This window comes from Stigmatopora nigra, chromosome 1 (genome assembly GCF_051989575.1).
Source record: "Stigmatopora nigra isolate UIUO_SnigA chromosome 1, RoL_Snig_1.1, whole genome shotgun sequence".
NCBI lineage: Eukaryota > Metazoa > Chordata > Actinopteri > Syngnathiformes > Syngnathidae > Stigmatopora > Stigmatopora nigra.
Window position 1 is genome coordinate 9,480,174 of NC_135508.1, and position 14,690 is coordinate 9,494,863.

General features: G+C 42.3%; 2 protein-coding genes across 3 annotated transcripts; one reads left to right on the plus strand and one right to left on the minus strand.

Moving 5' to 3' along the window:
* Nucleotides 1–802: 802 nt before the first annotated feature.
* On the minus strand, nucleotides 803–9,754 carry ythdf1 (YTH N6-methyladenosine RNA binding protein F1). Its single transcript, XM_077731879.1, has 6 exons — nucleotides 9,311–9,754; nucleotides 8,162–8,186; nucleotides 7,367–7,446; nucleotides 5,649–7,286; nucleotides 2,911–2,955; nucleotides 803–2,780 (listed from the first exon to the last, which is right to left on the minus strand). Exons 1-6 carry the CDS (start codon nucleotides 9,335–9,337, stop codon nucleotides 2,754–2,756), a joined length of 1,842 nt encoding a protein of 613 aa, XP_077588005.1. The 5' UTR covers nucleotides 9,338–9,754; the 3' UTR covers nucleotides 803–2,753.
* Nucleotides 9,755–10,880: 1,126 nt separating this feature from the next.
* Nucleotides 10,881–14,650, plus strand: birc7 (baculoviral IAP repeat containing 7). Of its 2 annotated transcripts, XM_077731891.1 has the most exons (7): nucleotides 10,893–11,532; nucleotides 11,952–12,051; nucleotides 12,155–12,236; nucleotides 12,338–12,383; nucleotides 13,392–13,601; nucleotides 14,190–14,255; nucleotides 14,331–14,650. In XM_077731891.1, exons 1-7 carry the CDS (start codon nucleotides 11,040–11,042, stop codon nucleotides 14,528–14,530), a joined length of 1,197 nt encoding a protein of 398 aa, XP_077588017.1. In that variant the 5' UTR covers nucleotides 10,893–11,039; the 3' UTR covers nucleotides 14,531–14,650. The 2 variants fall into 2 exon arrangements, with proteins under 2 accessions (XP_077588025.1, XP_077588017.1); XM_077731899.1 differs by lacking the exon at nucleotides 14,190–14,255 and having other exon boundaries at nucleotides 10,881–11,532.
* The last annotated feature ends 40 nt before the right edge of the window (nucleotides 14,651–14,690 follow it).

Consider the following 14,690-nt stretch of genomic DNA (forward strand, 5'->3'; position numbering starts at 1 on the left):
TGTACAGGTTAAAAAGATGGGACTCGTGTAAAGTATAACATTTGCTCATGTTTGAAACTAATGCACTTACCTGCTTTGCTCTTTCGAAATAGCAAGTGGTTGTCTGTCCTTTAGCTTTTAATAGTTAATGTTAACACTCGTGCCTAAAGAAAAGTTATGCATTTTTTTTGTACTGTTCGTGGTAGCAAGAATATACTCCAAGGTGATTCAAATGTAACTTTTTGTTTGTTTGCAATTTGTCAAATGAAAAAAAATAAAACTGAACCGAATCTTCTGTGTCATTTTGTATGTGTTGCTAAGGTAGTGGGGGATCTAGATTTTTAAACAATTTGTAGAATTTGCACAACGTTGACAACAACATTTCGAAAAATGTTTTTAGTATTTGTAATATCTGATTTTTAAATTCTCAAAACTCCAGAATCAGTGTTAATTATTGTTTTAATATTGAGCAATGCAGGGGAAAACAAATTTTGGCGATTAGCTCAACACAGGCCGTATCTTGGTGTTTCAGCACCATGGATAGTTCCTGGCATGGCTCACTTGAAAACTAGTATAATAGCAAAAAATGAACTCTAAAACAAAGGGGTTATATTTGGAGCTCTTAACTAAATTTATTTTTACACAAACTGGATAAAAATACCTACTGGATACAAATCTTACGCATGTAGAGTGCACATCATGAAAGATGCTTTTAAAGACATTGCATTTTTATACATTTTTCCAAAATGCATTTGCGGTAGTAACCCAACGTGACAAGCAAGAGACTGAAAGCTGCTTCACACAACACAAGATCAAGAGCAAATCATTTCTGAATGAACAGTTTATTAAGGCTTGATTTCTTCTACCAAGAAAAAAAATCTGAACAATATTTCCACTACTACTGTGGTCTAGAAGAAAAATTTCATATTTAAACGCCATTAATCTTTGTAATACATCTGTTCATGGCTAGTCCGACTCCTCTGCCATTGCCAATAACACGCAATCCTGTACTATAAGAACACAAGTATCTAATAACCTTAGTGATGGTGCCTAGTGCCCCCTTGCCATTAATGAAGGGGGGGACCCTCTCTCTTCCCACCACTAGAGGACAGAAACAGTGGGGCAAAAGACGTGAAGGGCTTTCATTATAAAGCTCGCTCAAATCTATGTGATGACGGGGAGAGCGAGGGATGCGGTAAAAGAGGTCAGTTCCTGTGGAAAACAGACTTGACAGGCAGATAAAAATATAACGCACCGTCATAAGTTGTCACCCGAGAATAAAGTGACAAAAGATTTTGTTCATCTAAAACCAAACGTCGGCTGAGACGGTGCGAATACGTTAAGATGGACGACTGTTTCTCTGTTTTAAGGCGCGAACCGATTACGAGCAGTTGATGTAGTCACAAAAATGAGCATTAGTCAAAAGCCACACATAACAAAAGTGTTTGTAATTCAATTGAGGTTTGATGGTTGACAGCTTGGAGCGAGTGACCGCTCCGCTTTGTCAGCACACACACACACACACGACTGAATGTTACACTCCACGTTGACATGCACGGGCACACACAAATTTGGTGACTTTGCATTCAGGTTATGTGTCATCAGAATAAATAAGATGCATCTTGTGTAAATAAACCATCCAACAACACACAAACCGCTTTGCATTCTTTTTTTTCTTCTTCTTGTTCAATAGTAAATCAGTTACAGTTATTATTCGGTTATACATTTTTAGGCTTTCTCCATGAATATATACTGTAGGCTCCTAAGTTAAAGCTTAGCATTACGATCGAGAGACTTAGCAAATGCAACTTCAGGGGACAAAATAAAAAGGATTAAGACAAAATGGTGACAGAGTGAGCCCTACTGCCAATTTTGTGGCGCAAAACACAAAGCAATGACAACACTATATTATTTTTCATTGATTAAAAAAAGCGGGTGGGTGCCACATCTCTCTCACACTGTTTGGAGCAAGACGAGCCCCCCTTGAGACGAACATTAAAGGAAAGCAAAGTGGGGGATAGATGAAAGATGTGAAGAGTTTACAGTAAGTTGATGGTTTTTTTTTTTTTGTCATCTTTTGATTGGGAGGACATTGGTCCTAGTTGGCGGAGGACTTTTTAGATTCCTCCTGTTAAATGTCTCAAGTCTCGTGTGATGTCACACCATCCCTGATTTCTCCAGTAGTGTCACTGTGTGTAAGCAGTTCATCAATAGCGGGGAGGGCGGAACCCTAGGCTCCAGAAAGCAAGTTCCCGAAGTTAAAGTTGTCAGTAGTATGCCAAAGAAAAAAAATAGAATTTTGTCAATCTGAAAGAAAATGTCAATCAGGGTACTTGAAGTATCGCACGGTTGGTTCCAAGTAGTAGTACATTGCCTGTAGAATGCTCCAACGGTGTTGGCAGTTAGAACTCATTAACTTGGCAATGCTGCCCCTACGTGGACATAGAGGGGGAGGACATGACCATTGCTCGATTGTAGTGAAAGATAAAGTGGCAGGTTTTTTTCACCTCTGTTGCAGTTGAGGAGAGGCGGTGCAAGACAAAGTAAAATGAATTTGAAGGAAAAATTAAGGTGGAAGGAGATAATTCATAGTACACTGAAGCAACTTAATCCCTGCACAATAGGTGTCAGGTCGGGGCTAAGGAGAAAATGGGGGAAGGGGCAGACAAATTCGTTGATGGCAGAGAATTCCCAGAATTGTTTGCATTTCATATTCTTCTGTCTCTTAAATCAATCGTGTCCTAGTGTAACTTCAAGCCAAAGCTAAACGTCCTCTATTGTTTATTCCTGTTTTGGCGATCCTGTTTCGGGAGGAATGACAAACAACCATAACAAAAATAAAAGTTTCGTTAGTTTCGTGTTTGTATATTTTTGTGTGTGTGTATATGTGTAATATAAATGCCAATGAAAAGAATAAGAATATTTTCTCACCTGATCCAGACGGGAGCGGCTTTGTATCTGTGGAGGTTCAAAAGTCTATGGAGTAAAAAAGGAGAAACTAACTGACATTTTATTTTAATCAGGCAGTATTCAGTATTCAAAACAATAGCAGTACAAGAACAATAACCCATTGGATCACTACTGGTATAAGTGATATATTATGAATCATGGCAAATTACCAGAGATCTATCGTGATATTCATGCTCCTATATCAAACAAATTGAATGGAAATGTGAATTTCAATTAGGTAGGTAATAATTTTGCATTCAGATATAACTCCCACAAATGTACAACTAATTACTGTGTGAAACACTTTTTATGGTATATAATTAGAGTAGCGATGGAGGGTAATGCACTCTCCCTAATTAAGTTATTAAGTACAAGACAAGAACTACTACTCCATCACTTAAACAGCAAGGAAAAGAAAATTGTCATCACTAATGTGGTTCTCGGACAAAGTACCTAGCTTTAACGATGATGTCGGCACACGTCCACGCACTATTAATTACAACTAGTAATGCCTTGAGAACCAAGCTGAATTCTTATGAACCCAGCTCATAACTCAAATCATTAGTACTTCAATTGTATTATTGAAATGAAGGAAAATGTCATTAATCTATTTGAGCCTCTACCACTAGTCAAAAAAAGAAATTGTTGAAGTTATTTTCTCATGTTGGTGTTTACAATGCCAACTTAGAACTCAATAAAAGGGAAAAAAAATAATATGTACCCACATGAAGTCCGGAGAAAACATCGGTCAAGAACAGCTTGAAAAGATTGAGCTTTCTTTGTACCTTGCCAATTCAAGGGGTGTAGTAAAAAGCATCCTAACATAAGAGAGGCTCCTTTAAGGTTAACAGTATGGGCGGTGTGCTTTTCTTCGACCACTGCAAGTTCAATAGAGGGGTATTGATACCTTTGCCCTAAGGCGCACATCTTCTGGGAGAATGTATTTGTTCAGAAAAATTCCAGATGCGCTTTTTTAAAATTATTTTCCTGGATGGTCAAAAGTATTTGTATTAAATCCACAGCGGTTACAGAAAAGTACATCCCTTCTGTGAAAGAGGCTCTGTTATGTTCCAGGGTCTGTTTGGCTGTACGTGGGTGTCTATAAGGCTTTCCTGAATCTGTGCAGGATACAGTAACATTTTAAGACTACAGAGGAGGGGTGCTTAATACACCGATAGCCAAAGTACTATTGATACGTTGCATAAAAGCAAGTAATTTGATCCAGTCTGTTGTTTTCATGTGTAACACTCACATTGCAGGACGTGGAATACTTTTATTTTTCTTAATGCATTCATTTTCCACTACTGATGTCATTGTCAGGGTCACATGGTACTGGGGCCTATCCCTGCAGATTTTGGGCAAAAGGCGGACTACATTCTAGACTGGTCACCAGTCAGTCACGGGGCTACCATTTTATTTATTTGAAGACGCCTATCCATGTCTTTAAACAAGTATATCAAGCTCTCTGGCATAACCATAAATTTCTTGTGTGTGGAGTCAATAGCTTGGCCTAACATAAACGCGCTGTGACAGCAGCTCGTTAAGTGATACATTGATCTTGTACACATTAAAAGCCGTGCCACAATTATAAACTTTAATTCCGCACCCCATGTCGATGATGGGACGGGAACTGTCGCAGCCGCCACCTTTACCACCTGAGCTAATTTGAGTATATTGAGAGCAGCAACACACTGTCTCTATCTTGCGCCAATGTAGTAATGTGCGTACATGCACGCCTACACAAACGCAAAGCTATACAAATAAAGTTGAATTGTACATATGTGCTTTTGCAACATACAACAACATAAGTGGGAAGAATAAATAAATATAAGGGTAGGACTTTTTGACGTGATCATTCTTTGGTAGCTCACGTGCTGAAAAGGTGTGAGCACCATGGCTATAGAGGTATTCCTGGGAAAAACTGACAAGCCCGTGGCAGAAAGCTTGGTCTAAGCCGCAGGTAGCTCATGCAAGGTGTAATGAGATGTAACAGCTGCAAACATCCAGGAATGGCTAAGATGACATTTTTAAACTATGGTGAAGCGGTCTCCCGTGAGCCCTGATCCAAATATCAGTCAAAACTTGTGGAAGAAGCTAAAACATGGAGTCTTGACTGCGTTCTCTGTAAACTTGAGACAACTGGAGCTCTTTGTTCATAAAAACTGGGCCAAAATACCTGGAGCAGAAGACTTATTTGAAGTTATAAAAATCGTTTCAGGGCTCTGGACTGCCGCTAAATCATAATTTTATCATTTTATTGGTTTTTTCATAGTTTGACATAGTGGAATTAAATTGTACTCAGCAATTGAAAAATGTATAGCGGTTTAAGTTGCTCCAGTTGATGGTGGTAATGCAGAAATGAGCTAATGAGTCATGTCTGACTGACTCAGGTTGGGGACTACTGTACACAAAAGTTAGAGGTAAAAAGTGAGTATGGAGGCCCTGTGTTTAAATACACTGTTAGTTCTTCTTTTTTTAATTCTAAATCAATGTTTTGTTTTCATTAAATTTAATTCATAATATATTTCCTAACATGATTTTGTTAGATTGATGGGACCATTGTGAGGTGTCAACCTACATTTAAGCACGTACTTAGCTATCTATAGTAAGTCAAGGCACCACCATATATACTGATTTGTAGGCTATACAGTAACCCGTTGGCATTATTTTTAACAACTGTACATGCAAAAAGGGTCGTATTCTGCAACAAGTGAACCCACCTTGCGCACCTCTTCCTCTTCCTCTTGCCTTTTCTCATAGTGAGAAAAGTCATCAAAGATGGACGTGGTGTGTTTGTAAATGGCGATGATCTTGAGCACCTGCTTGGCCTTCTCCAGGGGTACTTCTTGGGTGTCACGGGAGTTGGTCACTGGCTTGTTGTCGTTGTTCTCCAGGCGGATGTGACGCAGCTGGCTATTAGGCACGTCCTTAACAAACAACCAGTCTACATCAAACTTGCCCTTCCACTTGTCCTGCGCCCAAACTCCGGCGCTGGTGCCATAGTCCACAGGCGAACGCATCTCGGCCACGCCGCAAAAATGACCACTGCCGTTGACGCTAAAAAGCAGGTACACCGGACCTTTGCCGTTCATGGCCCGGAAGGCCGAGTCCAGTCGCTTATTGCCGTGCTCTGTGCTGCACCAGATGGAGTACTTTATGGAGCGATGGATATCATCCTCAGAGTAGCTCTTAATGATGAAAACGCGCCCGTTCTTCAGGTTCCATTCAAAGTCCTTAGGGTTATAACTGTGGGAGGCACGAAGCTTCTCCAGCACTGGGTGGGACTCACCACCAGGTCCTTGGCTGGCACAGGTTTGGGGGCCGCAGTTGCCGCTACCAAGCATACTCATCATCCCGCTGCCGTCGTGACCGGGTCCCTGCCCGTAGGCTTGGTTGCGGTTGCGTGGGGCCACCCAACGGGTTTGGGGTGGCGGGGGCTGGTTGTGATTTTGGTAGGGCTGGGGGGGTTGCGGGTGGTGCTGGTGATGAGGCGGTTGGTGCTGTAAGGCCATGGGTTGCATCTGAGGCTGCACCATAGACTGAGGCGGAGGAGGCTGCATGGCGCCTTGATGGGACATGGCGTGCGGCATGCCGAGAGGCTGCGGCGGCGGCTGGTGCTGCGGCTGCATGGTGGCCGTGGCCACTTTGTTAACTGGTCCCTTTTCCCAAGTGCCAATGTTCATGTTGTGTTTGATGGGCGGTGGGGGCAGACCTCCACCCGGGTTGGCCATACCAGGCTTCACCTTTGCCTTCAGCTGTTGCGGTTTGGCGGGCTTGCTGGCAATAGCTGCCCAAGAGGTGGGTTTGGGTGGCGGCATCCCAATAGGCGTGGCGCCATTCCCCGTGGCCGCTCCGCCAATCATTGAGCCGACAGCTTTCACGGCGGAAGCCTGGCCGGTGACATCCCCCCCAATCTTCAAACCAACCATGCCCTGATCCAGGCTGTTCATACCAGGGGCTTTGTTCAGCGTGTCGCTGTGAAAGCCCGTCTGACCATCGGGGACCAGAGTGCCTCCGAGGGAGCTGGGGGGGTAGCTGTAGCTGCCACCGTAGGCTGAGCTTTGAGTCTGCTGACCCTGGGAGCCGCTTGTCCCCCAAGCAGAGAAGGCAGGGTTTTCGGGGAAAAAATTAAACCTGTGGGGATAAATACTGCTTCCCAGGCCACCTGGCTGGCCGAACACTGTTTCCGGCATGAAATGATGGTCTCCATTGCTCAAGGGTCCGTAGGGGGTGAGGTAAGGAATGGGAGGGTCGCCGCCCGTGGACCAAGGTGCCTCACTGAGAGGGTATGGAAAGCCGATGGAGGGAGCGTAGTAACTAGACAAGTAGGGGTCGGTTATGGACTGGTAGCTGTTGTTCTTGAGGCACGAGAGGAGCAAAGAGAGGACTTTAGTATCAAAATGTTGGATTGGTTTTACTTTTAAGAAATAGCATTTACCTGAGTTGATTGACCAGTGAGGTATGGCTCAAAGTCATTGTCATGAACCGTCTCCTTTTGATGCAGTGAACCATTTTGCACTGGAACAAAGCAAATTACTTTGTGGTTACATTAGATTCTCAACATACTCATTTGAATCCCAGCCGGTGAGAGAATAAGCACAGTTATGTACTTGAATAATGTTAGTAGTAACAGTCCCAAAAACTTACCCAGAAAGTCATCGGTTATAAGTTTTTGTTTCATGAATTCTGAGCTTTGCATTAATAGTGTCAAATCAAGACAGAGATGTAAGAAAAAGAACAGTCTAAGCTTTCTACTCTAGATCAATAAAGAAGCAAAAAAAAGATTACAACAGTGTAAGGCCTAAATATAAGCTTGTTTACACGGGGATTTTTTTAAAATGTTGTTTTATGCCTGAAAGCTCTTTCCAAATCATTTTTGATTGCAGTATCCAAAACAGGCCTCAGTTTTTATTTAGAACGCCATTTTGATTCTATACAGTTCTATACCAAAACAAAGTGGACAACAAAACAGAAAACACCAATAAATATAGTGAAGCTAATGCAGGTCTTTTAGTTTTGCATGCATATTTTTGAATTAAATTTATTTCATTAGGTATGGGTGTATTTTTCCAAATCTCATTTGAAATGGTGCATATATTTCATGTCTAGGTTTGGCTTGATCAGTATTTATTCTAAAAGCAAGCTCCCTTGTCAAACAATCTAGTGGTGAACTCATTTGTGTAGATCTCTAATGTCTATTTTATATACCAAAGACTAATTTAAAGTACCTCACCTTTAGATGCTTGTCCTTTTGATCGCTGGATTCACATACAAAAGAGAAGGGGAGGGGTGAAGAAAGGTAGAAAATTTATCTTAGTATGAGATTGTGTCTTTTAACCCTAAACCTGTCATTTTCAAATCCCGACCACCATGCTGTGCCCCATTAATGTGCCGTGAGGTCTGCCAAAGGAAATTATCCAATTCTATTGCGGCACAGAGAAAATAAGTCACTTGCAATGCCCTTACATATGCATAATTAAAATAAAACAAATTGCTTTAATGGCTGCAATGAAGTGAAGTCTGACAAGAGGAAAAACGTGCAATTGAATGTTTAAATGCCTGTGATAACTTGTGACTTTGAAAATAAAATGTACCAGTGAAACTTCTGTCATGTCCAAGGACAAGGTTTGTCTGTTTGAATAAAATTGACTTAAAAAACATGACAACTACAAGACATATTGGCATGATCAAGTATTGGTACACTTGGCATCATTCCTGCTTCTTAATAGTGAAACTGATTTGATGCCCAGTAGCCAAAGCGTGACTTACTGGTCATAGTGATGGATGTGCGCTACTCTTGTGACAACCGTTTCGTTTCTTCCAAAGCATTACTTTTAGCCGACGCATATTGGTATGGGAACGAGCAACTTTGGCTATTTCTGTAATCTGCACACGTAAAAGCGTTCGTTCACGGACTGCTCGGCTAGCTTAGAACCATTCAAAATGGCTTTCGCAGCTTGCTACAAGCAAATTAGTGCACCACGCAATTTGAGTTGCCAAAACAAACTTGAAAAATATGTGTGTTGATTTCATCACTTATGTGCGACATCATTGCCGAAACGCTACGATTAGGCGATGTTTTACTATTAGCTTTTGCCAAGTCGCTTGCGTGTGTGTATGTATATATGTGTGCGTGTGCGTGCGTTGGTGGCATCCAGCGGGGTTCGGGAATATTTATTCCGCTGCACGTAAACGCGAAGGAATCGTTTTCTCTTTCGGTGTACAGCGACGAAATTTTCCTGGAATGCAAGTTAACTGAATGTATTCAAGTTGCTCGCGATGTCCGGCGACCACCGCACTCGCCATAGCCCGCAGGACGCTAAAGTTAGCAGGCGGCTAGCTCGCGAGCTGTGTACAGCCGAGGCTATTTCGCGTGTCCTACCTGAGGGTCAATGCTTGTGGCAGACATAATTCATCAAGCAAGTCCCTAGATTTTCACAGAGCCTCGGTGTCCGGCCCGTTGACTGGATTTCAAGCTCCGTGGTGCGAACAAGCAAGTTGCCAGGCGCCGAGCTGTAGTTCACAGCTCTGGTTAGCAGTGTGACTTAGCGCGGTGCTAGTAGCTCAGCTGTGCTGTTCCTTTTCCGCCGTGCGTCTTTCCACAACTTGCGCGTCCCTCCCAACAAACACCACAAAATAGAAGTCTTTCTGGGAGTTGTCAAGTTACGACAATGAGCCACAGTATGGATCTTGTGGAAAGGGAATGCCTTTCCTGTTGGCTTTTTACTTTCACGGTTTGATCCCAGGGAGAGTGAGCCCTCTTGTGTTAGGTTAAAGCCCAGCCTGGTGCACTTCCCCAATGGCTGCTCCATCCGGGCTTTACGCCGCCGCAGCACTACTCCTTGTTTTCGCTAGGGGGCGAAAGTGTCCTCATTATGTTGCGATGCACGCGCATTTCTTGGCCTAGTTCTCTAATTCTCATCCTTTATCGATCCAAGGCCATACTGTACTACATTTACATCAATCTTTCTATTGCAATTCTGAGCCTAGCGCCATTAATGCCGCAAAGAATTGCGACATACATTTTTGTCGATGTTTTTATTCATTGGGCTCCTGGGTTCAAATCCTGGTCAGTCCACCCGTGTGGAGTTTGCATGTTCTCCTTGAGCCTGCGTGGGTCTCCTCCAGGTACTCCAGTTTCCTTCCACATTCCAAAAACATGCATGGTAGGCTGATTGGATGCTCTAAATTGCATGGGTGTGAATGGTTGTCTGTCTCCTTGGTATCGTCAGTAATTATTTTTTTTAAATAATAATCACTACACCTAAATGTTTAAATACAGAACTAAATATTTAATTTTAAAATCTAAATAATAAAACTGAATTTTTGTCAATGTGGACACCAGACCTTGATGATGTGTGTGCGTGGTTAATGGAGAAACAAGCTCTTAATTGTTCACGGCAGGAAATAAAGTCTTCTTTTGCCCTGCGCAGCGTTGCCAGAATGGCATATTTAGATTTGAAAAAAATCAAGTTTTACATGATGGTCATTAATTATAGCTTCCCATTCACTTCATTTTTTTCCTTTAATTGTTATTGACTCTGGAGAACACTTGGGCCAAATTTGGTTGATCTTAATGGATGCTACTTACATCCAAAAACGCAGGTTCTCCAGAAATAAATTACCGACAGTAGCCACTTTCCTTATTACGGGTTAATTAACCTTACAACCAGAGGTAGCAAAAGTACTCTCACAATCCTTGAGCAAAAGTCTAGAGGTAGATACTTGTATAAAACAAGTGCTGCCAGTCTTTATGTTTATGAGTATTTTCTTCTTATCCGTGTTTCCCTTCGGTGGATTAAAAATGTGAAAATTCCTTATTTTAAATGTTTGCCATGATTTGTAATTGTTGGGGGAGGGGGGTTACGTTGTTATGTTTTGACAGCCAATCAGTGAGTGACCAATGAGAATACATTCTAGCGTAGAGTGTTTCTTTTTTGTTTTTGTTCCAGAATGTAGGTTCCCATAGCCCACCATGCAGGTAGGCCCCCATAGAACATCGTATTTGAACTAGCGTGTGCCACTTGCTTTCAGTGTGTGCTCCACTATGGACCGCAGAAGGGGTGCGCGGCACAACACAAACAATAACAGGAATATCCTCATACTCTACAATGACAGATGACAGAAGTACTATGCTGTACATTCTTGAGGAGCCTCAGATGCGCAGAGAAGGCGAGAGGCTTCGAACATTTCAGAGCTGGCCGACGGATGCTCCTGTTACATGCGGAGATCTGGCCAAGGCAGGATTCTTCTTTCTAGGTGCCAGAGATGAAGTCCAGTGTTTCTGCTGTGGTGGTGTTCTAAGATGCTGGGTAGAAGGAGACAGCCCGGCCGCTGAGCATAAGCGACACTTCCCCACATGCAGCTTCATACTGGGCCGAGCCGTGGGAAACATCCCACTGCTGAACGGCTCCCCGGACTCGGTGGATGGACAACTGTTGAGCCAGCTTCAGAGATTGACGATGGATGACCAGGGGACGGCAGGACAAGCGGTGTACCCGGAGATGGAGGGGGAGGATTCCCGACTCAATACCTTCCACAACTGGCCTACAGATGCTTCAGTCCAGTCGGATGTTCTTGCCAGGGCTGGATTTTTCTACACAGGTGATCCATGTCCTTTATCTGTTTCCCTATTATATTATACTCAAAGCAACATTTGCATATCCATATTACTGCTTAAATATTGAGCTATGACCCAGTCGGTACGAGACTGACCTCCCATTGTGAGAGGTCATAATTGTTCTGCTGAGTCATGATGTTGTGAAGAGAACATCCTGGACTAAACGGGGCTGAAAAAGCAGTTGGGACGTTCGGTGCTATTTTTTATTTAGATGATGGTGTAAAATGATCCGCATCCAGTGCCATTGACAAATAAGCATTCTAGCTTACATTCACATGTATGGTCTCTTTAATGAATATAACTCTTGGAAAGTGAAAGGTCATCTATTTGTTTGTATGGAATTGCTTTTTGATCTGATTGTATTTAATTAACAAAGTCTTGTGCAACGGTTCTCTACTGATAGGTCACAGCGACAATGTCAAATGCTACTACTGCGATGGGGGGCTGAGGAACTGGGAACCAGGAGATGACCCCTGGCAGGAACATGCAAAATGGTTCCCACGGTAATAACACAACATCTTCTTAATAACTAATATCTACATAGCACGAAAAATGTATTTTATGCCGTCACAGCAAGTGCAATAATGCGTTCATGTCATTTTTCAGGTGTGAATTTGTCATTCAGTCAAGAGGACAGGAATATGTTAACAACATCCAGGATTCTCATTTCCATCTGGGCGAGACTGTGGTGAGGCCTTTTTTCTGTCCCTATTCAGAATTCTGGACCCATTGTCATGATTAGATACCCTAAGTGATTTACTGAGTTCTTAACCTATTTTAATTCACCAGGGTGGCTCACAGGCATCCACGGGCAGAGAAATTGGCTCCAGAAATGGTATGAAATAATTTCAGGAAAAACAAGAGGGTGTGTTTGTTCTTTTGCATACGTGCCAACAGTCATCTGTATATGTGGACAAAGCAAAAACAAAAAACCTAAAAAAAAAAAATAATAATACATGCTGCCTTTTTGTTCACATGGAAGGAGAGAAGTAGGGCTTCACCGTAACATCAAACTAGTCAAGAGTAAATAATGGCTGCAGGCAGTTGATTGAATGATTTGGATCACAGCCTGGTGCCACTTTTCTTTGGATTGTACAACGGCCCCAAATAGAGTGAATTGTGTGCAGACTGTTGAGGGTAAAAAAACAACAACCTGTGAACTACTGCACACAAAATGACCTGAGATGTTTACAGTAAATCGGTAGATGCATGTGGATCATCAGACAACAAAAATATTCAAATCTATATCAGAGCTAGCATGGAAATGTGTGAAAAAGAAAAAAAACATATATACTACTATGAATATGACTGTAATAACACTGACCTATGGGAGGCAGCGTATCCTGATAGAGAAAGTAATAGAAGAAGATATCAAAGAAGTCACAAAGACTTATGTTTTTTGGTAACGACATTGCAGTTTGAAACTTTCCTCAACATAGTCATTTGCCCCTCTGCATCCATGGCTTTCTGATTCTCTTTCACTTTATGACAACGGAGTCTCAACTACATCTGACCTCGGTATTGACTGAAAACGGTGGCCGTGAAACGTGAAAACGGTATAGAACAGGTTTCATTTTTACAACTGCCAATCCTCAACAGATTTTTCTAAAGATTTTGAGAAGACAATTCACTCTAACAAACCCCTCAATAATATTTTAGAGAAAAGTGAGAATCAAACATGTTTACCACTGTACGCAAGGAAGGAAAAATTGTCAAATGTGAGCCGATTGTGAGTATGTGTCTAACCGGTTTCAGCCATTTTGTCTCACTACACTTTACAATGTCAAAGTCAGTTATCAGTTATAATTTGTACCCGTCTGGTCACTGTTATTCTCATCCCCAGAAGTGGTCAGTGGTTTGGCAGCGTCGTCTGTCATGCTCTCCCCAGTGGTGCAGACGGTACTTCAGATGGGATTTGAAGCCAGCCTAGTAGAGAGTTTGGTCCAGACCAAATACCTTTTGACAGGCCAACATTACTCGCACGTGTCTAATCTGGTCAGTGATGTGCTACGGGCCGAAGAGGAGGACGAGCAAAGAAGGCCACAGAGCAGAGGTAAAATTTTGGGACCGTAGGAACATGACTAGAAAAGCATGGTCTTGGTTAGACCAACTTAATGAAGGATAGCCTTAACTGTCGCTAAGGTGACCGAGTACCACACTGCGTATGTTCACTGTAGAAGTGAATGAATAGTTTTCCCTCTGTGTCAATTGTTTGATTGAAACACAATTCAATTGCAACATTGAAAGGTCAAAGTTGGACCTGAATAGTCTCTTTAAGACATCACGTAAAGAGATAAAACTCAATTTTCTGTTTTGTCGTTATTATTATTCGTTATCATGTTTGGACCAATGCATTCTTGTAGTGTGTGGCACCCCAGATTATCCTAATCCTGTATCGAGAAGAATGATTAGAGATCTGGCACAATCTGGAGTGATTCTCATATAGTCTATGCCCAGATAATCGTGTAGTGATTCAAGGAGCATAAACAAAACGGTAGCCCACAGAAATGGGGAAAACAAAGAGCCTTTAAACAGGAATACTGAAACGTTAGAACTCTTTTTGGCCAAAATCTTAACTGCCTGTCCAATATGGTGTTAGGAAGCAATGAGCCCCACATTTTTTCTGACTTTATAACATCAGACCCTGACGGGAGGCAACGTACTAGTGTCGGGGACGTGAGGACGCTGACATCACTGGGAGAGAAAGGTTCAATGCGTCTTTTCCCTAACTTTTGGGCAATACTGGATTTGTCTTCTTACATGCTCTATCTTGTTTGAACAGATAGAGATCCCAGTCCCGAAGAGCTTTTGCGGCAGCTTCAAGAGGAGAGGACGTGCAAGGTTTGCATGGACAAGCTGGTATCTATTGTGTTCATCCCCTGTGGTCATCTGGTGGTGTGTGGTGATTGCGCCGCTAGCCTGCGTCATTGCCCCATATGCAGAGCCGTCATCAGAGGCAGCGTTCGTGCTTTCATGTCCTGAGAAAGTGCCGTGATGCAATCAACAGCCTGCGTGTCAAATTGCGCTTCACTCTCATGTTACTGGTTTAGTTAGCGGTTACTAAATATCATCTACAATAAACATTTCAAGCTCCGTAGAAAAGGTGTGCTGAGTTTAATGTCGTTTTGCAAAGATTTTTAGA

Coding starts and splice junctions, on each gene's coding strand:
- ythdf1 (XM_077731879.1), bottom strand. CDS start 9,337: ATGTCTGCCACAAGCATTGACCCTCAG. Junction 7,447..8,161: donor AAAAGGACAAGCATCTAAAG/GTGAGGTACTTT, acceptor GCTTTGTTCCAG/TGCAAAATGGTTCACTGCAT. Junction 2,956..5,648: donor AAGAGGAAGAGGTGCGCAAG/GTGGGTTCACTT, acceptor TTTACTCCATAG/ACTTTTGAACCTCCACAGAT.
- birc7 (XM_077731891.1), top strand. CDS start 11,040: ATGACAGATGACAGAAGTACTATGCTGTACATTCTTGAGGAGCCTCAG. Junction 12,052..12,154: donor CATGCAAAATGGTTCCCACG/GTAATAACACAA, acceptor GTCATTTTTCAG/GTGTGAATTTGTCATTCAGT. Junction 13,602..14,189: donor AAGAAGGCCACAGAGCAGAG/GTAAAATTTTGG, acceptor TTATAACATCAG/ACCCTGACGGGAGGCAACGT.